The sequence below is a fragment of the Sinohyriopsis cumingii genome, chromosome 15 (genome assembly GCF_028554795.1).
Source record: "Sinohyriopsis cumingii isolate HCF-2022 chromosome 15, ASM2855479v2, whole genome shotgun sequence".
Lineage (NCBI taxonomy): Eukaryota > Metazoa > Mollusca > Bivalvia > Unionida > Unionidae > Sinohyriopsis > Sinohyriopsis cumingii.
In genome coordinates, this window is record NC_142975.1 from 148,013,544 (window position 1) to 148,039,167 (window position 25,624).

Here is a 25,624-nt window from a genome sequence, read left to right on the forward strand (position 1 = left end):
CTTCTACTTCAATAAACGCCTCAGCGGGCAAGAAATATCTACTTGTATCATGAACTTGAAGTTCGATACGCCCCCGTTATTCCGGTTTCTTTGCATCATAGGAATAAAAATGATAATTACGCACTGATTTATCTTGCTGAACCGGTTCATCTATGTTAAATGCTGGGTCGGATATGCGCTTGAACATTTTATACAATTGCCTATTTTCCAAATGGTGATTATCGTCGTCGCACACGAAGTCCACTTCCTGCTATCAAATTCGCTGTTATATTTCTTTCTGCGTTATCCCCCTGATTCATCAACGCTGCTAGTTTTTGATTTGCAGCTTGATTTATCACCTTACTGACATCCGCGGTCATAATTTCAGTGCTTGCCAGTTTTACTGGTGGTGATTTTCGTCTTATTAATCGCGCTAGTCTTTCTTTGATTGCCGAGAACGCCTTACCAGCAACATCGACAATTGCACCAGGAGCTTTTTCACCAACAACATTAATAGCTTTCATTGATAATAGTTTTGCAAGAGGACCTCCTTTTGGCGCTAGCCCCGCGAATAACCCCTGAACAACATCACCGAGTCCATCTCCGTAAGTTGCTCTATAGATTGGTAATCGTGAGTTTACTGTTCTGACCTGTACGGGTGTATAGTGTCTTTTGTATATGACCATGTTATGTTATTGCTATTTGTTTAACATTAGTCACTGTGGTAATCATCAACGAGTTCATCAATGAGCTCTCGGTAAATATTAGTATCCATGACACCGCCTTGAAATAATCGCAGACAGATATCAGCGGCTTCATTAATTATTTCCGGTGAGTTATTCCCAGCTCGTTTTCCTCCTGTGAGAACTTCTATCCGCTGCACGTCATTGAAAATATTATCAGGACAAACAAAATTATTTCCCAAACCACTGCCAGTAGCGCCGGGTATTTGTTGTTTTGCTTTCTTTACATCTTCTCTACATTTTATGAGCTCGGAACTTGATGAATCAGCATCTTTTTGTTTAGAAGCAGCGTATGCTAAATCATGCCAGAGGCTGGGGTTTGCAAATTCATCGCGGCTGGGTTTTAGGTATGCATTTCTAGATCTGTAATCTGCAGCAATATCGACTAATCCATCCCAGCCAATATTATTAAAATATTAAGAGCGCTAGGGGTAAAATGAGATCATGCAAGGCTTGGTGGTAGGACGAGTTCGGTTCGGGTTGAGGTTTGGGTTGAGGTTGTTGTCGTTTTACTTGTTGCAGAGATGGAGGAAGTTGAAGCGAGGGATTTTCTTGATATTTTTTCTTACTTTGTCGTTGTTGTTTTTGTCGTTTTTCTTGCCCTCTTTGTCTCTTTTGTTCTTCTTGTTCCTGCACCATTTCATCATGCGTATCTACTCCTGATAAATAGGCCCTGTAAGATTGTGCTCGTTTGTTTATTCGACCAATATCTTGGTTTATTTTAAACACCCAATCAATCCATTCATCACGAACTGTAGTTTTAACATATTCGGGTTTTAAAAAACTTTCTCTTGAATTATAACCAGCAGCAGCAAAAGTGCCAAACTCGACTATTTCCTTGGGTTTTAGTAGTTGAAATTTTTTTATTGTTGCTATGCCTTTTTCCGTAAATTTTTCCCTAAAATCAATTCCCTTTTTTCCCTTTTTTGGTTCTTCACCAACATTACCTTCAGGTTGAGGTTGTGCGGCAACTATTTTTTGTCAGCAGTTTGTTTTAATACTTGAATAAGACTTTCTTCCTCCTTACCCTCTTCCTTTTTAGGTCCCCTAATAGCAGTTAAATCCTCTCCAGTAACCGCAGTGACGGGTTTAAATAACTGTTCCGTTTTCGCTGCGTACTCAACTTGTGCTTGCTGTTGCGACTGCAAGTTTTTTCTGAACTCATCTCTGATAGGGATATATTTTTTGATTGCTTCTAGTCGCTCTCTGGCTAGTCTAGCTGTGTAAGATTCCGGATGCACCATATTATAACAATTTTTAATTAATAGCAGCAGGGAGGGCGATGCTCTCAACTTGTCACCGACACAGTCGCGTATTTTCCTTCGATGTGTCGCAAAGAAAAAAAACCATCAGCGATAATCGGGTAAGCCAATTTGTCATCGACGGAGTTGTTTTACGCTGGATATCGCGTTTTTTTTTTCGGTGGGGTGTGGGTGGGTGGGGGTGTTTGCGATCTCCCAGGAAGGCGTATTTTGCGAAAATACGGGTAAACCATTTAGAGGTTGTTCGCCCTCTCTGCTGCTATTTGTCTTTTAAATCATAACCACTCCACCGCCCCAACCCCATTTTTCCCCTCCAAAATATGGTTTAAGTTATCGAGCAAAATGAAATTTGACTTTTTTTAAATCAAATAATTTACACAACGTAATCTACACTGGCAGATATAATCTTTATAGGTTGGGAGGGGTGAGGTGCAAGTTTGCTGGTACCCGGCTTTGGATTTAAGCAACTATTAAATCTATATCTCCTGATCTTGTAGCGACGTGTCCATGGATTGGAACAAAACGATCGAATCATTCATTGCTCGGCCATTTCTGTATACTCGAGAAATAACCTCGAAAACCTGTGTATGAATATACATCAATTTGATGGGTTTGGTGATTTGTATGGCAAACACTGATTATTTCTTCTACGTTTTGCATTGAAAGGAAATTTGAAACGCCTTGATAATAATAATAATAATGTGGACTTAGTACAGCGCCTAATCTTTAGAAGCTCTGAGTGCATTACAATATTAAATAAACATATAAAAACATACACAGGGCAGGCGAGGTTTCCAGACACCCCCCCCCCTTGCTAAAAACAAAACAATAAACGTACACACACTTAAACGTACAGTCTCTTGTCACTTAAAATATGACCATCGTTTTATTCTTGCGCACGTGTATTTGGGCATTATGCACAATAATGGACAGAGACTGTTTCTTTGGTGCCCTTTCGAAGAAAGTCAGGGCTCTTGAAATTTCGGAACACCGTCTCCCTTCAACACTTGACCTGATCCGGCCCTGCAACGACAAGATTAAAAAAAAAAACAAGCACCATAAAATTACAAAACAAAATGATGTTAAGTTTGCTTGGATGTCAGACATGTATTTGGTTCTGTTTATCATACGGATGTTTCTCTTAGCAGCAAACAAAGATAAAGGGCTAGGGACTGATACGTCACATATATCTTAGGGGTGCAAGTTCGTGAAGAATGCAGTGTAAAATATGACCATGTCTATAGGTGGGTTGGCTAACTGACTGTTTCAGGTTGAAAATGTGAATAGAATCTATGAGTTTTTATGTATATGGCTTTCTAAGACAATCACAGTGAAAACTTAAATGTCAAAGAATAATCAGTTTGCAACCAATTGGATTTTCTTACTCCAGGAGGTTAGAATGCTGGTCCAAAAAGCGAGATTCAGTCAGCTTGTTCTTTTTTTTTCGACTAGGAAAAGGGCGGTATGAAAAAAGAAAGAAAAGAAAAAAGGGTGACCTTCGTTTTGTTTTGAGTGAGATTTGGACCAACTCAAACAAGGTTCGAAATTGAAAGTTGTAGTTAGTTAAGACGGTGAAAAATGGAGTTCGTTGTTTTGCGATGACAGCAATTTTGCCTCCGCAGGAGTGGCGTGGAAACGACTCCATGGAGTAACCGGAGGGTGTAGGCAGGACTTGACATGGTCAAGTGTTGGGTGAGGAGAATTTTCCAACATTTTAAAAGGGCCCTGACTTTCCTCGAAAGCGCACCAAAGCAAACGTCCATATGTTTATTTTACCAATCAATAAACGTGCGCAATAATAAAACGATCATCAAATTTCGCATGTGTGTGTGTGTGTGTGTGTGTAGGAAAACCCTGGCCCTGTTTAGATGCACATACTTTGGCTCATCGTTGTTTATCAATCGATACTCGTTAAGGACCAAATAAAAGACAACCATTTCGATGCCCAGATAATAAAATGAAAGTTAATACACGTGAAACAGTTTTACTTCAAACAGCACAATGTTAAATAACTATCACAAGTTAACTTTTTTCTTTCTTTCTTTTTTTGTGCGTTAAACATTTTCTAAGACAGGTTTAGAACAACTGGACTGGGGCTAATAAATATTTCAACTAACAGTTCTTACGACTATAAATTACTCACTTGAAAGCAGGTATAAAACCATTTTGAATTGAATTGTAGAATTTAGCACCAGTCCACGTCATGTGTCGCTATTATTTTTAACCAATCAGAAAACAAACGGGCTTGTAAGTGCGTAGCTTCACCGAAGTTGGAAAGAGCCATTGTGTTTTTAACGAATATTTTATTTGAGAAAAGAAGCCCCGAACTTAATCGCCCTGTGATACTGTTCAGTGCCTGGTAAGTTCTATATGAAGTACAATTTTATTTATGATAGATTTTCGCAATCACAATTTTGAATATAGGAAACTAAGCAGGATTGATCTTCGACTTGGCAGGCAATGTACCACCAAGTGTCAAATTTAGATACTGGGCTTCACTCGTTCATGTGGGCCCAAAACATACGTATTGATAGTGGCTTATTGTAGTCACCTTTTACACTTTCGAACCGACCTCTAATCACTAATATTATCATTCACATGGGGATACTTATTTCACGCTTGTGTTACGTACTTCCGAAATCGTTTAAGTATGGCCATTTTGAAATTGCATTTCCAAGATGGCTATAAGAGTGGTCGGAGAACATCGTGGAGGTCCTTTCACGCAATTCAGTTTGAATTAATGTTGTCGTAGTGCTTCATCCAGGATTAAAAAAAAAGAAGGACGCAGTACTTATCCTCCAAAAATTGTACTCTTTACATTTCAGAAAAGAAACTTGTTGATGCCCGCCCAGGTCTGATATCATGGTGTCTCTTTCGAAAAGGCTGTTAGCTCAGATTTCCTTTGCGTGATATAACCATAATTGTTAAACGTTCTTCTAAAACGATAAAAAAAAACAAAGACACTTTAAACAACTGTCTCACGATCAGAACTGCCTTGTTTCCTTGTGATTTGCTATTGTAATATTTTCATTCATCTTGTGAGGACAGATTTCTCATTATCCAGCCATTACATAAATTACTATCTGCATTTCCATCTGAGTCATCTGTGTTTTTTTTTTAAATTTGTCTTCATATATTGTTTTTGTGGTTGCAAATAATTCAGCAGTCAACTTGTCAGTTTCAGCCTGCTACAATGAAATGGCACGAGAATGCTGTTGTAAAGTTCTGGACATCCTTTATTTCATTTATATTTTCCCCCAAAAGTTGTGGAATAAAGCCTTTTTGTCTAGTCTTTCTCAGTAATCTTTGTTTTTATTTTATTTTATAAAAAAGAAACATGGCAGTAATGCTTTTAAAGGAAGTAGAATGCACGGTCAGTTTCATACACAAACGTAGGAAATTTTATTAGACTTTTCTCTAATCAACTTAATTATGAATTAGGTCTTCAAATCAGCTTTCCAAACAAGAACAAACATAGTTGGGATTTTAAACATTGGCATAAGATTTTGGAAGGTAAAACTTCTGATATTAATTGATAGGTAATTTAAAATTTATTTTGTTCTGATGATCTCCTGCATGAGTTTTGAGCATATATTGTTATGCTTTGTCCAAAACTTCACACCAGTAACATCTGCAAATGAGAAGCAAGTGCATTAATCATGCCCTGCTTTCAGACACAGCACATGTTTAGTTACCCTGATGTTGAGTAATGTTTTTGTCTCGAGAGAGCAAATCAACAACTCAGAAATATTAAGTAGAGGTAGAAAAATAGAGGCACATGCCTCATTCATCGTGAAGCGTCAGGTATGTCTGTTTGGCCAAATCTGTTTAATGCATGTCTCTATAATATTGTCTGATTGACACTTAGTGAACATTTTAACAAAACGACAGAAAAGAGGAAGCTTTTGTTTTCCTTCATTCTGTGAATTCAGCATATATTATTACTGATTTATGCAATGATACCAGCAATGCTTGTTTTGAAATCCTCGACTCATTTTTATATTTTTTAGTTTATGTATGCAATATCATTGTGATACGTATCACATTGAAGCAAGTGATTTATATCAAAGTGCAGCATGGCTGGTGATAGCAAGCTGTAGCATAAAATATATTGGTTGTTCCTTAATGAAGTTTGTACATATGTATGCAGAAAAGCCCTTTAGTGCCCGAGTTAAACTTACTGTGACTGTCTTTCAAACTTTTATCAAAATATTGAGTAAATAGTCCGCTTATTGGTTATAATAAACAAAAATGTATAACCTTCAGCACTTTCAACTTAGTCAACATATTGGTAATGTACATTTATGTGGCACTGGGATTTAGAATAGTGCTGGACTGTACGATTCATGCATCGGTGGGGAGTAAGTAAGCATTATTTAAACTGCATGTAACTGGCATTGGGGTTGAGTTGTTGCTTACAGATGATGTGTAGATGCATCAGTGGTAGCAGAAGGGTTAGATAATTTTTTCTTTCAACAAACTACTGTAGACTTTTGCCCAACAGCAGTGTTTTATTCCTGTCTGCTTTTAGAAATTGTATTATTTTTATGGTCACTTTCTAACTCAAATAAATTACCTTTTTTTAATGAACCCAATATGGTTGCCATCATGGCTAATTTTAAAATCATATTACTTGAGAATATCATAGATGGTTTCAATACTTGGCTTGAAATTCTTGTTTGACAGTAGAGCCTGGTCCATTCAAGCAGTGTATTCTGCAGGGGTGTAAAATTGGGGATAAAAAAAATCCCCTTGGTTTCAGAACTGGGGGTAAAAAAATGTACTGACAGATTTTCATCTCACCCGTACTTTTTCAGCTTGAAATAGGATATTGCAACTTGCACAACATTCTCTCTAAATATACAAATTAACAAACAAATTCATTATCCTTTCAAATAATAATTTTATTAGTTCATTTTTCTTTTAGTTTAAAGTCGTACCTTTAACATTCTCCTTATAATCTTTTTGAAGCAATATTATAGCTCAACACATTACATACAAGCCAATACAAAAAGCCAAATAAATCTTTTAAACCAAATGGCAGTTAATTTACATAAAATGTGTGCTGTCATCGGTTTCATTGTACTTCATCATAGAACACAATTATCCAAAAATCAAGGAGGCTAATGATTCATCTTCTTTCTGATAAGTTACACTTGAACTTTAAGATCTTTCTTTTATTGCCTCAAAGTTAAAAACCAACAAATTCTATAATAATCCATGACTTTATAATCCAAAGAATGTCGTGGGATATAATGTGTTCTCCAGATATCTTGTGACGAATGAGGACAGATTTTTTAAAATTCTTAAACCCTGTCACGAAAGGATTATTTGCTTTTGCAGTCTTCGCAATCACACAATCAGAAGTCACACCAGTAATCCTAATGGATGTGCTAAATTCCAGTCAAAGGAATTATTTATTTCGTTTTTCATTAAAGTTATATCCACAGTTACTCTTGTGTGTTCTGCTTCTCTCACTTTCTCTGCTAATGATTCTTAGTGCACGCCTTTTTAATCTGGAGATCACTTTCTAATGCAAATGAGGTTAAACATCTAGATGAAATGTTACTGAGCTTGATGGAAATCACATGAGAGTTTGTGTGATATGGGGAAGCTACTCCATCCTAACATTGCCTATGCTATTCTGGTTCCCCACTTCGTATGCTTCCTGCATTTCTCTCTGCTGTATGAATAGAGGTGTGCGACGCAGGGAGCAAATAAAGCAGGGAACCAGTCTGTGCCTATCCTAGAAGCAGACATGATGCCATCCTTCATCCCAAGCATTGGATATTAAATAAATCCTGATTGCATTATGCGAATCCTTTGGGTCTAAAAAAAAAAAAACGCATGACAGCAAAGCGTGTGCATCAGTTTTCTCCAGGGTGCATCCCTGACTGATTGATTGATTATTTTTTAACGGCGCATCAGCACTTTTAGGCTATTTAGCGCCAAACAAAGTGTTATTTGTATAATCTTTTAAAACTTATAAAAGGTCCTATATCGACCAGCGATATAAAAGAACAAATGGTTGAAATTAAAAACGGTAAGATGGTAACGTTGCAAAATATAGCTTCCCGATCAACGGGAGATGTAAAAAAGATGAATAGGTATTAAAATGGGACGGTACATATATTGCATAAAACTGCATAAGGTGATAGCATAAAAGTCAGAGTTTAAAGTAAATATTTACGGCTTTCAAGAACTCTATAATACGAGTGATGTTTATATTATCAAAAAGTTCTTTCATGTCATGCACAATGTAATAACGATCGCGCGTAGGTTGTAGGTCAAAGCACTCTATCATAAAGTGCTTGACAGTGAATGGTTCATTGCAAGAAACGCACTCTGGTGGGTCTTCACCTTTTAGTATGTGGGTGTGGGTGATGTAAGTAAGACCAATTCGGATTCTTGCAATGACTACCTCCTCCCTAAGAATTGTTCTGTAGGAAGGAGTCCAAAGGAAAACTGTTTCAAGTGACGTTTTTTTTTTACAGATAAGTGCCAATGTAGCAGTTGCATATCCTAAAAAAGTCATATATTATTGTTATCCTTATTATTTGAATATATCTGTATCCGATTTGCGGCATATTTAGATTGTAAAATGATATGGCATGTTGTTCAATTGTTTTTTTGGATGTGGTTATTTAGTGATAGTTTGAGACTTTTTACTTAACCTGGCCAAAAACCAAGTGAGCTTAAGGCCAAATGTCAAGTGAACATCTTTGTTTATCATTTGTTTCTTAAGCCTCTTGAGGTTTCATTCCTGATTAGCTTTGGTATGTACGCCTATATCAAGACCTCAGATGAGTTTGATTATGAGCAACATTCACTCATATTAATATGGTTGTCTTGCATATGATTGGCAGTTTTTGAACATTAGAGGCAATATTTCTTTTCTGATTTGTTATATAAGCTTATGTCATCAGGATCAAGTGGTGAGTGTCCTCCTCAGATGCAAGAGGTTGAAGGTTCAAATCCTGTAGGAGTCATACTTATAAAATAGTATTTGCAGCTGCTTCGCTTGGCACTTATTATTAAGAGGTTGGCGTTAGGACGAGTAGGCCTGGTGTCGGGATAATGTGACCGAGTTCGGCATGATACCCAACTCCTAGACATCACTATAAACTGCCACACTGCAGACATCGTAGAGATATGACTAAAGTTGTTAAAGTTATGTTAAAAATCCTAAACACATATTCAAGACCTGAAAAGTTCAGTTGAGAACAATATCATTACATGTTAAAGAGTTGATCTTGCACCTGAGTGCTGAGATTGTGAACATATCTTAACATCTTGAGGCCATGTTTATGATGAGATAATAATAAAATATTTTATGTAAGCTTAAATTGCCAAGCCTTTTAGTATACCTTAGGATCTAGGATAGACCTGAGGCTTTCTCCTGCGTTCTGTAAGAGGCGACTGATGGAGACAGTATCTGTGGTGGCCAAGTGGTTTGTATGCCAGATTGACCACCAAATGGTATAGGGTTGAATTCTGTCAGGCTACACAACCTGTGTTGGCTGGTGTGATATGACTCTGAGCAGGCACAATACTCTAGTTGCCTTTACACTCAGTAACCTTTTGTTATTGCTGTGCTGTAATGCACCATACCAAATCAGATTGTATCATCAACATCTTTGATGTAACATCAATGTAGATTAACGGGGTGACCGTGCTTTTGATTGGTTGAGCAGCGCTTACATCATGATGACTTCAGAAGGGTTTTATTAATGATGTATCTTGCATCTGATTGGCTGAGATTGTGAATTTTGTAGAGACCATATTTCTCGACAAATTTTGCTAAGATTTGCGGTGTAAACTTGTATCGTCAAGATCTCATATAATTTCAGTTATGGGTGAGATCCGCTCATTTTATTATGAACCAGACCAATTTTGATGATGGGAACCAGTCGCCTCCCTTCTACTCACAAGGCTGTTGCCTTGACCATGTAGCCTCCAGCTGTCTTGGAGTGAAACAACAGAGGGGGGTAAGGAGAGGTCTTGGAATCCATGCAGACCAGTTTAATTTGTCTGTTAAAACCAATTAAGTATATACTTTATGAGTGGGCTATGACCAATTTTTAAGTTATGACGCAGGTCATAGTCTCGTGGAATAGGGATAGATCCTTACTTTTGCATTCCTGCCCTCGAGTCATGTCTCTGATTTGGGACATGGCTTCCTGCGGTTATGCCTTTTAAAATATTTGTAACTTGTGTTTGTGACACATCAAGTTTTTTTAAACCATTCTTTTTGAAATGTAAAGTGACAGCCATGAAGTTAGAAGATTTTAAGTAGAATATATTTTTTCTTTTTTTCAGACATCAAGATTTGTTTTGCCTCATGTGAAAAATCCCAAGGTGAGTCCTTTGAACATCAGCTGGAAAAACAGTGTATTACAGCCGATTAACTCTAAACTGTAGCAGCCAGTTTTAGCTTCATTAAAAAGAACAAAGGTCTTTGCCATATAATTTTATATGCTTCCATATTTTGGGACCAAACTTCTATTGGATTCACCTCGGTGTATTGGTAAATTTGTTTTTCTCTGATCTTGGTTGATTTGGTACCTGTGTCAACAACAGTTCATGCTTATTATTCTTAGAAGTCCTCAGCAACAAGTGATGTTTCTTATTTCCTATCTAATACTGACAACAGTGTATGAAAAAGGTGAAGAATTTCGGTGGTCTTAATATTTATCCAAGGGTCACCATGTTGTGCATAGCCAGGTAATTTTTGAATGTCTGCAGTGTAGGTGGGTTTTTGGTGACATAATCAGTCCTCGTTTGATACCTCCCTTATGAGGTCTGCCTTGTTCAGTATGGTGATTGTCTTTGCATACTGCAATTTCAGAATAAAATTCAGGCTGCTGTATTTGATTAATTTCCAATAATATCTTTCGAACCATGCAAGGGGTTGATTACAGGTGCTTATTTACAATTATGATTATGATTACAGGTTGGTTGGCACACTTTATTTGGAAACCATGATTACATTTACAGGGGGATGATTAAGATGAAGATTGCTTTGTGTTTGCTTGTTGTCCTTTTTTTGTTCTGGGCAGATATCATACACTGTATAACTGAAAAACAAACAATTAAAAACAGCGGTCTTTTAATATAGTTATACCTAAGCTGTACAGACTAGATAGTATGCTCAGAATCAAAGTAAATTGCATTTATTTGAAGTTAACTGTAAACCTGATCAAAGATTTGCTGATTGAGCTTGAATTTTTGAATTAACAAATGGTCACTAGTGTTTTATCTACAAATGGCTTCATGCAAGTCATTTGACTCATCAAGGCAAAAAACAAGGAGTAAAAAATTCAAACCTGAGTCACACATATATATAAAATGTGACTCAGGCCAATAAGGCAGTTCCCTTGCTAGAAGTATATGAACATTCTATATTTGTTAAAAATCTTGTTGATGGTTTCATGTTATCAAAAATAATCTGAGCATGTATGACAAGGAGTTTATTGTTGGCCGTGTCAGTGTTTTCATCTGCATTGCAGTCACAAATGACAAATTTTGCAGGTCACATATAGGACAATCATCAACATTTGATAGGTTCTCCACTAACTCTGAACAGGTAGTAGCCAAGTCATGCTGAATGGCAGAATTCTTCAAAATGACAAATACCTCAACTTCTTCAGCCATTCAGTCATGTATTAAATTAAGAAGAGATTTATATTTTAAAATGGGATGTCTTTTACACTCTGCCACTGTACACACTTCCCTAGCACTTTCATTGCTATGTCTTGGTTGGAATAATGCATTCAAATCTGCCTGGTGTTGTGGACCTTCAGTCAGCATTTTGTGTTCTGGCAACCCAGCATGCTTTGCCAGTGTACTGTTCTGAAATATTTTTTTTTGTTTTTTGTTGCACATTTGGTTGTGGAGTGGGTTTTTTTCTCCCTCTGTACATACATGACAAAACATAAAGGCATCTTCAATCCCACATTCTTTACTTTACTTCTTTTTGAAAACATAGCCAGCTGTATGTTTTCAACTATCGCTGCACAAAATTACGTTTCATCTTATGAGTTACCATTACCTCATCTTTAGATGATGAAGGCTTCATTGGTTCGATAACAATACTACTATCATTGGTTGGTTGTAAATGCAGTCCAAATGATAATTTCGTTTGTTTCACATCTATTTTAATTTTTTTGCCTTGGATGCCGTTTTCAGTCAAATGCTGACAGTATCTTGGAACAACGCAAGGCAAACAATTGAGCGAATGGAAATTGTTGCTGCTTTGCATGACAAGGATGTGAATAAATTAATAGTTTCTCATGAGAATCACTTTAAAAAACAAGAGTTTTTTCTGCTTCTTTCTTGTGTGTGGTGATTATATGGTTCTAACATCCTGTTGCTACAAATGATGTGACAGTTACATGTCCCATAAGGTCAGCTCCAGGCTCCACACTCAGTTGTAACTCTATGTACTATGATAACATTTACATAAGAAATTGATGTGCACGTGTTATTCCTGTTTGGGAGAGTTGTAATTTGGCCAGGAAAGTAGTTATACCAAACCTTTATTTTGTGTTAATCAACAAAACATAACACTGGTGTGCGACAGTTTACATAGTGGTAAAGTGATTTTTAGAACAAGCATTTGTTTTGTGTTAATCAGCAAAATATAACATTGAGATGTATCAATTTACCTACCGGCAACGATTTTTGTGCATCAAATTGGAAAATGCTGCGCATTTGACACATGATGTGTGGGTAGATAAAACACTGGGTCACTTAAAATTAAAGGAAAGTATATTTTTTTTAAATGTTAGCTTGTATATTGGCCAGAAATGAACTGCTCCTTGTAATTTTAAATGCCAGATCTTGCTCTCATTTATGTTTATTTATTATCTAACAACATTTCTTTTAAAATAAGACCGCTCTGGTGGCCTAGTGGTTAGAGCGCATGCCTCTGATGCGGGAGTTTGTGGGTTTGATCCCCCCTGAGTCAGCATTAAGAGGTTAGTGTTAGGACTGGTTGGCCTGGTGTCAGGATAATGTGACTGGATGGGACATCATGCTACATGTCTGCAGCATGATGCCCCAGTGCTAGACATCACTATAAACTTCCACACTGCAGACATTGTAGCAACATGACTGAAAAATTGTTAAAGCTACGTTAAAAATCAAAATCACATACATTGTATATTGGCCACTAATAATACCCATTCCTTATTGTAATAGTCTACATTCATGGTTTTTTGTTTATGGAAAATTTTATTCTTATTAGGAATGTAATTAGTGATTTGTTTGGTTGTAACCATGAGGAGGACAATTATGATTATATAGCTGATGCAATGTTAACAATTATGACTATAGCTCACACCGTAATTGATTACAATTGTAATTGGCCCCATGTCAGAGTAGAACATTACTTTTGTACATTATACTTTCCAGGGCCATTCTTGCCTTCCAGACATACTGAATGCTTCAATTTACCATGCTCGTGTATTTAGTTACATCCCGTATCACACTTACCATTGGTCATATGCAGATGTTTTATTAATCGTTGAGAACCGCTCCGGTGGCCTAATGGTTAGTGTCCACCTCAGATGCAGGAGGTTGTGAGTTTGGTCCCTGGCCGAGTTCTACCAAAGGCTTACAAAAATGGTGCTGACAACTGCCTTGCTTGGCGCTCAGCATTAAGAGTAATGTTAGCTGGTCATCCTGGCATCGGGATAATGTGACTGGGTGGGACATTGTGCTACATGTTTGCGGCATGATGCCCCAGTTCTAGACATCACTATAAACTGCCACACTGCAGACATTTTAGCAATATGACTGAAAAACTGTTAAAGCTACGTTAAAACTCCAAGTCATACGCATGCACATTAAACATTGACTCCATATTGGGCTAAACGACCAGATTATTGACCAGGGAAAGTAAATGCAACAAAACAAAGCCTTATGATTAATTGGTAGGGTTATGAATGACTTAATTATATTATTCAAACCAGATTCTCACAAATGACACCCTTTAAAATTTAAATCCATTTTGTGAACTGATTAAATAGCAGTGATGATTCTTTAATTATTAATTGATTATAAGGAGGGTTAACTTTCATGTTCACTGTTGTTTCAAGCAAACCAGTTAGTGAATTACATGGTTCCTACGCTACCGAGAAATCAGGAGAAATGAAAAAAAAATTCCCTAACTTTAAAAGTCCTTGAATTTTGCAGATATTGATGAAAGGCGGGGAAAAAAACGGGGAATTTTCCAGCAGCACTTGATGGCAGAAACAATCACATAATTGATTTGTAACTAAACTGATAGTGAGTCAGATTTATCAAGTTCTAACCAGAATATTTGGAAGGTGCAATATGGATTGTTTGGGTGCTTGCAATAAACATATATGCTGAGTAAATCCATATGCTCAGTGGATTAGATTCATCTAGTAGACTTTTATTTTCAAAGTCAGCTTGATATCTATATCTTTTCTTAAATGGAAGTTATGAAAACCAGTATAGCATCACGAGACCAACATGGTGGTGACAGAGCATAGCCGCTTTACCAGATGGCCTAGAAAACTTTAGACGTCGTTAAGTTGAGTGATACATGCATGAAATCGATATGAAAATTTCATCTTTTCTCAGAAATTGTGACTATTATAATCGTTGCATCTTTAATCTGCTGAAAGACAAGGTAAAACTATGGTGTTGATGAAATGTGACCTGGTACTCGAAATTTACATTGCTAGTTGCACGAGTATACAAGTCTAACAACCTACATTTTCAAATGTTGTAGAGAAAAAACATTTAACAAATATTACATGAAAGTGGTTTACTGGTTGTGATAAAAATACAAAAATGAAAGAACACAAAATTTTTCATATTCATATATTTCGAGTTTTGTTGTATCTCGTGACTTCCATGTTGACATGTGCTCTCTGCTTGATAAATCAGACTGGCCAGATCGCTGATTTTGACAAAAAGTATCAGGCTTTCAAATAACTTAATTGAATTTCTGTACAACAAAATTAAATAGGAGTTTGATATCACATGGCTATTGGACTTCCGATGTCGTTGTTTGAGATTTGTGAGGTCATGTGACTAGTAATGCAAATGACGACTTCAGGGTTAGGTTTCATCTATGCCATAGTTTTGTCTAGTCTGTCAGCGGATTAAAGACAACGATTATAATACTTGCCATTTCTGATAAAATAAATCATTACCCTGTTCATTTCATACAGGTATATATCAATATAGCATACATTATAATTTTCTAGGCCTGCAATTTTTAACCAGATCATCTTGAGGAGATTAGGTTGTTTGAAAACTTGTTTGGGATTTTATTGGCACAGATAAATTCAGTGTTAAACTCTTTTTGTTAAAAGACAAGATTCTAACCTTTTGCTTTTATTGTTTTTTATATACTGTAATAGGAAATGTTTACTTTCTTTAAGATGCATATATATTATTGATATAGAATTCTTTAGAATTGAAGGTTTGAAAGGTAACAAAACTAATTTATGTTCATTATGTTGTTCCCACTTAGCAACATAATGCAGATCAGCAAAATAAAGTTAGAATTTTTATTCTGTACATTGAAATGACTTTACATGCCAATTTATAGGAGTCTAATCAAACTTGTTTCGTGTGATACATCTTGTGGTTTTGTACATGATCATCTTTTCTGACTGAGATGTTTTGGAGACTCTTGAAATAGAAACATCTTTAGATTTAGAAAATGCATGTTTTATAATCTAAAATGTTCTTAAATTCCATTTAGTTATGGTCATATGTGAACCTTGAAAAATTAATTTCATCCTGGATATGACCTGGAAATTTATCTTTAGAAAAGTGTGGGAACCATGTCATTAAGGAGCTGTCTCTGTGTACTTAAAGGGCAAAATGTATATTATGATAACATTAGAAGTAGGTGTCTGGCTTGGTAATATTTACTAAGTAGATAGAATAAGTTTGCTAAGGGCTATTCCACTTATACATACCTGGGACCCAGGGAAGGTAATTTTAATGTGTAGTAATTGCCCGTAGATGCAATTTAGAATTTTCTTATCATTTTAATGTGAATTTAGTGAAATCAAATTACCCTGGCATGTGTTTTAAAAAAACTGACTTCCCTGGGTACCATATATGTTTAAATGGAAAAGTCCTAAATAAATTTTTTTTCAAAAATTAATAAGAAAGAGTCAGAGAAGGAAAATTCACTTGCAAGTGGAGGGTAAAATGTAAGATTGCCATCCATGGTGAGGTGACCATTATCTAGAGGGATAAGCCAGGATCTGTGGCAGCAAATGTGAAATGTGATACTAGCAAGAGACACATTTTTGGCCACATTAGGTTGATAGTTATCCCTGGCTTGAATATATCAAGGCTAGAGACTTCATTTCATCAATCAAGTTTTGCTAGATAAAGTTAAGGAAAGTTAGGAACTCCAATAAATTCTTTTCATTTTTGCTGATGCAAGCACTGATGCTACCATATCAGATCAATACGTAGTGCATACAGGATACATGGACACTGGAAAGCTGAAAACATCTGATGTAGCAAATATGTTTTTCAAAAAGGAATTCAGTTTAGATGAGAAAAGTTGTACAAGTGAAAAGGTATGTGGGACAAGTGAATTTTCTGAACCACTTGTCCTAGACAAGTAGATAAAAAGAAAACCTTTTATTCGGTCCTGTCTTCAGAATTTCAAAATATGGTTCTAAGCTCAGTTTGATGATGGATAAAGACCAAGTTTTCACCTTGGTCAAATAAGATTACCTTATACTATTCAGATGTACAAACTGCCATATGAGAAACTAGAAATTTCTTCTAGGACTTGAAAACCTGGTATTTTTCATTTTTTACATTAATCAAATGGTTCTGTCTGGACTGCTCTGGTGGCCTAGTGGTTAGAGCATCCATCTCAGAAGCAGGATGTTATGGGTTCGATCCCTGGCCGAGTCATACCAAAGACTTATAAAAATGGTACTAACAGCTGCCTCACTTGGCGCTCGGCATTGAGGTTAGTGATAGGGCTGGTCGGCCTGGTGTCAGGATAATGTGACTGGGTGTGACATCATGCTACATGTCTGCGGCATGATGCCCCAGTGCTAGACATCACTATAAACTGCCACACTGCAGACATCATAGCGATATGACTGAAAATTTGTTAAAGCTACGTAAAAAATCCTAATAACACACACACACCATCTGTACATGTGATATATCTAACTTTGTAATCTGCTGGCTTATATTTCACCAAAATTCTCAGTTTCATCTCATATTGATATTTTAAATCATCTAGATTAAGATACTTGTAACAATGTCAGTATTTTTGTTCATACCTAGATCGTGTAAAGGATGCAGAATGTTTCATTTTTAAAATTTAAAGTTGAGAAATATTTATAAAGACTCTTTAAAGAAGTTTTTTTGCTTCATTTTAACTTCTCTAACCTAGTGACAAATATGTATTAAAAAATCTCAATTAGTGGAGAATTTGTTTAGAATTTTGTGAATTCAGGGGGCCTGAACTAGGAAATTGAGCAGTGACTAAAGATGCCAATGGGTGTCTTGGTTCTTAGGTACCCATCTGTTGATAATAACCCTGGTCATAAAATGAGCCCAGCATAATAGAGTTAACAGATTATATATGATTGGCAGCTAATGATGTAATTGATGCTTGATAAAGGCCATCATTTGTTGGCATGTACAAGTTAGTATGTTTCAATTAATAGTATTCAATTTTACTTCAGCTGGCATATCTAAAATATTTCACTTAAATTGCTCTTTATTGTGGGATGTTGAAGTTTGTTAAAATGAAACATTTATTCAGTGTTGGTCATGATTATTAAGTCTCATTGAATTCTTTTTTTCTAGTTACAGTGAAAGAATGAATTTTTATGGATCATCCTACCCTGTGGCAGACAATAAAGGGCTGTACCAAGCAAATGCATACCCAGCAGGCTATGGTCCATCACCCCAAGCTGCAGGCTTCATCACAGCAAGTCCTGTTTCATTGCCTCACTTTGTGGCAGTCTCACAGCCTCATCCTGGTGCCATCATGAGTTCACCACCTACGATGTATTCCACAGCAGCTGCGGCATACTCGCCACTATCTGGAGGTTTCTACCAGACCGCTGGCCCTGGAATGAGTGCATATTCCCACCTATCACATACATCTTTAACTGGTGCCACTATGCCCACCACATCTCCATCTCCCTACCAAACTAACCAGTATCCTACTTACTTGGGATCCCAGATGGGTCACTCCAGTCCTACATATGGTACAAGTGCTGGTGCTCCAGCTGCTCATGGCCTTCCTGTTTCAAGTGCACTGTATCCGAATGGTTACACAAGTCAGCTAGCCAGCATGCAAACCCGTGGACCAGCCATTGGAACGCTAGGTGCTGCATCTGGGACACAGGTTTCTCCCATGGCATATCAAGGCACAGGTTCTGCTCCAACATACCCAGGTGCTTTGCATTATGGTTCTCCATACTGATTGATACATGTGAAAATAAGTAGAATGACTTGACCTATTTTAACATTACCAAAGGCTTTTTATGGCCCTGGTTCCATGGATATTATAGAGTCATTGCATTAAGGTAGATCTGCAACCATGTTTGGTTTAATTTTGGAGGAACATATGATGTAAGTTGTTCAATCCAGCAAATAATTTATGTTTTCATTAATAATGAGATCCTTATGAACAAATTGTATTAATATTACAAGGGTACTTTATGCAAAAGTTGGCTTGAAATTTTATGCAAATTGTACATCACTGATCTGAACTTCTCCCATATCCCTGTAATATTTACCTTTTATTAAAGTATAGCATTACATAACTGCTTTAAACCTGACATGGTGATAATGAATGTATATTTATCTTATTTTACTAAACAAAAATGTTCATAAAATGGCTAAGACCCAGTCTTTATTTTCAGGTCAGTGGAACTTAATACAGTAAATCTAATAAAAAAATATGTCCATTTTATTTGAATTGTTTCCATAAAGGATCTTTTTTATGAATCTCGTTAGAATCATTAGTTAATTCAGTGTACCATATTAAACAGCCTGTTACAACAGAACTATAAGATGTGGATTATTTGAGGTTTGAGATAAGTTATTCCATTGCATAAGCACATCTGCAGGCTTTAAGTTCTTTTTGCAGACCCAGAATGGAAAAATTGAAGAGCAGCTACAATACCAACAAAGCATAACTATTAGATTTACATATCAGCTTGATTTTAAGAGTTCTGACAATTGTTTCTGTGCTGTTGAGTTTGTGTGTGCCAGACTTGCTTTTATATTACAGTAAAATAAGGGACATGCATGTATCAACGTCTGATAATATCAGCGCTGTTTTCTTGTAGCCAAATTAATCCAGTTTTACTGCAGGATTCATGTGGACATCACCTTTTATCATTTAAGCCTTTAGTTATTGTTGACTTAGTTATGTATGTTGTTATGTCTATCGAAGTTTCAGTTAATGTTGGGCTTAAAACCTGAAAAGGAGATGTATACCTATATGCTTTTAGTAACTTGAGTCCAGAAAAACGGGGAAGAGTTCTTACAAGTACTAAAAGCCTTGATGATTTCACAAAAGTATTGAAATTAAGGAAATTATTAGTTAAGAAATGGAGGCTAAAATGCATGTATTGTAACACCTTTTTATCCTTGTTATGGTGCGTACTTTTGTATTTGTGTCTACTGTAAAGGGCAATGACCCAGATTATCTGCCATTTCAAGAGACTGGATGATAATCTGAAGTATCTCTTTGAAGTTTGACACATGTTACACAGGGGTATGTATGATGGAGCAATCTTGTTTTGTAATTCATGAGGCCTAACCAGATTTTCACTGAAATTAATGAACAGAAAGCATGGTGAATATATGTTGAGAAAAATGTGCTTATTATAGCTCTTGAATAGCTACATGACTTTTGAGTTTAAGAGGAGAAAAAGATATTCTCTGCAGATATTTTTTTCCCTCATCAGTCTCTACAGTACATTTTTTCATTAAGTATGGAACATATAACAGGTTGTCTTTTGAATTTTTTTAAGGAGAATGTTATATTGCTGTCATAGTGAAAGTTTGGTGTGCTTGAATCCACACTTACATTTTCTTGGTTTGTCAAGATTCCATTCTCATGACTATCAATCAGTTCTGCCGCTGTTTAACTGTACATTTTTAGTACTTGAAATCAGCACTTTGTAGCTGGTATTTTGGTACAAGGAAAAAAGACAAAACCAGAATTAGTCTGAGAATGACTTCATTGTTGGTTAATTACTTCCAGGTGCATTCAGTTCAGTAAACTTCATATGGAGATGGTATACAAATGGAATCATGCAGGGTGATAATATTAGGTGGAAATCTTTGCTTCTGGCATCGTAATATCTTTAAATTTCAGCCTGCCAGTTGAATTGACAGTAACTTCGATTAATTTTACATTGCAATGGGCCTACCATTTATGCTGGTAATGCTCTTCTGTTTTAAAAAATCCATTGTGTATTTCCTGTCACAAGTTTCTAAGTGTATCTTCAAATGCATTGTGATTTGTGATTGTTTTAATGCCAAGTAGTGATGTAAATTTAGTGTGTTTGTGAGAGAAAACGAAAAGACCGAGTGAGGAATTGTTTCTGGAATGAAAGGAAGGTATGGACCCAGAAATACATTTGCTGATATGTAATTATTCCTGAAGGTGTAAAGAAAATTCATCATTTTCGTTTGTATTATGTTTCATGACTTTGCAGAAATGAAAGATTTTCATCTTTGCTTAAATTCATAGACTGTAGAAGGTAGGTTATATTTGTTTCAAAATAAAAGGATCCTTGTTCATTGGTTCTTTATAACTCACAGGTTGTGGCAACCAACGAAGTCCACAATTTTGTACCATATGAAGCATAGTGAATTTACAGTACTTTTTCAGCACAAAACCCTTTCATAGTTGGCATTTGCAATTGCGAAGTTAAGACAGTTGATGTTTGTGATGTGCTTGCCTGCCTCTTTCACTTTGGTTTTAATGTCACGTGCATAAAAAGTCATTAATGTTTTGGTTCAAGTTTTTCATGCTGGATTTTCTTCATAGCTTGGATAAATCTTAGCTTAATAGCTTTGACAATTGATTCTGTGGCATACTTGCACGACTTTTTAACTTTGGTGTCAAGGTCATGTGTTTTGCAGCAATGCTTTTGGGATTCACATGCACACACTGGTTGGGGGGGGGGGGGGATAAAAATGTTCCTTATGCAAAAAAGTAAACTTTAATTCTATAAATGCATCTTCAAATTGATTGTAGTAGTACGTTTTAATTTCTAACTATGATGCAAGAGCTATTCATGTGTGTGTGAGTGTTTCTGTGTGTTAAAGATAGGTAAGAAACAGGGGGACATATATATACATATTGTGTATGTTTGGAAGGGAAGAGCTCTTTGGATCCAACATACTTTTGGTTATATGTAATTGATCTTGAATATGGAAAGTAATTTAAGTATTCATTGTTTGACCTTTATTGTCATTGACTGTGAATTTATTAATTCTTGTGGTTGTCTGTTGTCCATCATTTGCAAAATATTAAATTTTTGTCTCTGAATGTTGTCCCAAAGTTGTTTTGTAAGAGGTTGCTGCACCCTGTCCTGAATTAGTGACATCCTGCCCAACTTGGAGGCTGCCCAATTTTCAATCTTGTATACGATTATTACCTGAAAAACACCAGTGGGGTATCCTCTCTGATAGAGCGGGTACCATAAGACACTTTACCATGCTCAGAATGCCTTGATGGTCAACCAACACTATTCCCTGACAGCCAACCAGCATCCAGCCTAGTGGTATAGATGCAAAGCTTGTTTATACCAAAATTGATTGAGGAATGGGTCCTGTTGTCGCCAGAAGGATCATTCATTAAAAAATTATATTCTGTTTTACATCGACCACGATATCCACAAATTCTTTTTACCAACTGACATCAGATGAATTCAGTTATAATTGGCTTTTAATGTAAGTGTGAGTCACACATATTCAGTCATTATTGAGCACAGGTAAAAAGGCATCATGTGTTTGAATATTCTTTATAAATTGTAATTAAACCTATAACTAATATTGGAATTGTAATGTATGAAAGGAGTGGTATGATGGATACAGTTAAAATGTCATGGGTGGTGACAAGATAGGAAAAAAAAAAGGAAATATGGCTATTTTATTGCAGTGTATTTGTGCATTTGATAAGTTTTTGTTAAATCCTTATTTAAATCTTGATGCATAATGACTTGGTAGATTTTGTCAACGTAGATCTGTTGATTGTTTATTTATCCAACCCCCTTGATTAGGCTCCAAACATGGATCATAAAAAAGAACTTCAACACTTTCTACAGAGTCCACTATGATGATGATTATGACTATTTTTATATCATTGTTGTTATTATTTTTTAATATATCTATTTTTTTTATAATTTGGCAGAAATGGGAAAGAGTATACTTTGGTATTTTGTAAATTTTATTCCTGTATGTTGCTGCTCAAGAAAATTATTTACTATCAAAAATTTGTATTCTGAGCAAACATTTGTACTTTATGTTTTATGACCTCCAGACCATCGACCTTGCATGTGATAGGAGATAACATACTGGGCAGCATGAGTGACCAGTGCAGCTGTGTAACAATTAAGATTTTATATTAGCTTGGCCTCAATACTGCATAATGTTTTCAGTATGTTGTATTTGTATAGCATTATGCTGAGACTTGTATGCGTTTAAGCATCATACCTGAATGAAATCTCGTGTCCATGCTAATTTAGTGCTAATCACTTCATACATATTTAATATAAATTCAGGAAGTTTTTTTTTAATTTGTTGAATCAGAGACAAACAGAAACAATTTCTTTAAAATTGAAATCCATTACCTTTAAGTTTAAATATTAATCCATTTGTTTGAAAGTCTTTCATTATAAAAATTTACTGTTTTACTGCTTGTAGAATACAGGGTTTCCAATTTCAAAAGAAAATATTTAGTGTTATTTAGTTTTAAACCATGTTGATAATTATGTTCTTACAAATAGATAATTTTATGGAACAATTTGAAGAATATCAGTTTTGCCAAATTTTCTAAGCAAATCCAGTGTTTTGCATAAATTTCACATTAGCCTAGCATAATAATGAGAGTTGTATTCGTCCACTGAAAAATACGTGTTCTCCAAACCACTTTGACCCATCTTGTTGTTTAGTATGCGCATTGCCAATGGAACTTATTCTTGTTAATTAACTTAAAATCTTTAATAAGAAAATTTATAAGAAAGCAGTTCTCTTGAACAAGATTTTTCAAGAGTTTCATGTTGTTTTTTTTCTTTTCTTGTAACGTCGTAGCAAAATCAGGCAAGATATGCTGGCAGTCAGACTTTTTTTTTTCTCCTTCAAAATATCTTTAAATGTGTTAAGAATTGGTATTTTTATGCTTGTTCTATACAGAAGTATGGTTGTGTTGCATCTTCATATTGTCAGAAACAAACTTCTCTTAAGTCTTTTTAATCATTTTGAAAACTTGTTTTTGTTTTAGGTTGCTGTTAAACTTGTCCACCACTTTTTAACAATACCAAATAGGTTTTAATTAACTAGTTATTCTTTATCATATTAATGTTTTACCTTTCTGTACAAATTTTGAATTTTTATTTTTCATCATTTTTAGATACACAATTTTTGTAAGGCCAAGTTATTAATCTTTAAAGCAATATTATTATATTAAAAGCTTACTAAATTCGTTTTCCTGAAATATTTAGTATACAGTTATATTCTATCATATGTCTAGTCCTTAAAAAATGGAGATGATGGCGAATTTGATCACTGATGTAGGAGTCACATCTGATAAAATTTATAAGGATTCGAGGTCATGAACCTTATGGGTTGTTTTGCGTAATAATCGCAAAGGACTTAACTTTTGTAAAGTCAGTTTGATTAGATGATTGAAAACTCAATCTCAAGTACAGAGTTTTATGATCTCTGCCAGGTCAAGCACAATTCATAACTGTTCTCTGATATAGTGATACAGTTGTTATATTTGATCTGATAAACAGCAAGTCAGTCTACTGATGGAAGGCTGTTTTTTTTTTTTTTTTTAAGTTTCCTTTAATTTAAAAGCTAATGATCTGAATTTTCATGTGCTGTAATGTTTTATACTTCAAAGAAGGTATTTTGCCAGATGCTAATGTATACGAGATTCATATACTTTATTACTTTGCAAATATTAGGAAATATGTAAGCAAAAGCGACTTCTGCAGTCTAGAACTTCATAATTATCAAATTCCTTACCAGCAAATATCCCGACACAGCAAACTCTCAATGTATCAGTGAGTAGTGAGTGAGGAAAATTGTTGAATATTCTTTCTTTTAGATCAACCCAAAATTATTCTGTTTCTACAGCCTCCATTTAAAAAAAAATGTATTTTGCTTTCAATAAAATTTTTTTAATTAATCATTTTGTTCCTCCCATTTTTCTTATCTAAATATTTGTAATGGTGAGTCTACCAAGGTCATCAGAAAAGTTCTTTTTCTGAGTGCTGGATGGCAAGGCATGGGTATAATTCATACATCATTGTTAAAATTATTAAGTTTTTCTTTGTTTATAACTTTGCAACTTAGATACAATGCAAGATTTGTTTTGCAAGATCTGTGCCTTGTAGTCCGCTAATGTATTACTACTATACATTAAAATGAGTTTATGGTATATGCCTGCAGTAATGGCTGCTAATACAAAATTTGATAAATCATGGAACAAAATTTGACTGACAGACCATCCTGCCATCAAGTCCTTTGAAAGTTGTAAAAAGAATGCTGATCCATCACTGTGGTTCTTATATCTGCAGATAGAAAATACCTTGAAACATCTTCCCCAAAAGCTGTCTTACAAAATTGGTCCAGAGAGCAAGTTTTCCTAAAGAACTTTTAACAATAGAACATCTATCAGACCATCTTTCCTAAAACTTGAAATTGTCCTTGGAAAATATTCTAAGCAATCAAAAGGTGGTCTTTTTATATTTCAAGTAAGGTTTCCTGGTTTGGAATAGCAGATGTTGAGTCAAGTTTTACGATAAAGTGGCCAGAACTTCTGATTGAACATAGTTCAGTAATAGAGTGTAGATAATTTAATTCTAACAATGTATGTATGAACAATATTTAGGGGACATGCATTGGCTTTGTACACATTAGTACTGGTGGAGGTTGCCAGCTGTCTTTTAAAGTGGTCATTTTTGATAATTGAAGTTCACTGAATCAAGGCTATATAAAATGTATCAACCATGGACCTTAAACCGCTTAATTTTATGCACCTGACAGAAGGTGTCCAGTCTTGATAAAATTACTGGAAGAAACATTTTAGTATTAGCTTTAGACCCTAAAATCCATGGTTTTTTTAATCTCTCTGCAAGCAATAAGTTTGCTTTGGTTAGTTGGTATTTTAGGAAAGGCAGTTGGAGTCGAATGCTTTGCCAAAGGAAACCACAGTAGATGACCTGGGCCAGTCTGACGGTGGGTATTAAAACCTGCAGCATTTTGGTCACTACAAAGTTTAGTTACTGTGCAAATCCTATTTTGAACTCATCTGGTCATAGACCAGAAGAACTAATGGGATGGCTTGTTGTCTGTCATAGCCTGTTCATACCAGTTTTTTTTAATTGTTACTTACAAACTACT

The 25,624-nt window shown here is 35.5% G+C and overlaps 1 protein-coding gene across 1 annotated transcript; it reads left to right on the forward strand.

Annotated features, from left to right (window-relative positions):
• Window positions 1-4,201: 4,201 nt before the first annotated feature.
• LOC149783019 (uncharacterized) lies at window positions 4,202-24,407 on the forward strand. The gene is made up of 3 exons (XM_089934612.1): window positions 4,202-4,343; window positions 10,304-10,342; window positions 17,828-24,407. Exon 3 carries the CDS (start codon window positions 17,841-17,843, stop codon window positions 18,450-18,452), a length of 612 nt encoding a protein of 203 aa, XP_089790738.1. The 5' UTR covers window positions 4,202-4,343; window positions 10,304-10,342; window positions 17,828-17,840; the 3' UTR covers window positions 18,453-24,407.
• The last annotated feature ends 1,217 nt before the right edge of the window (window positions 24,408-25,624 follow it).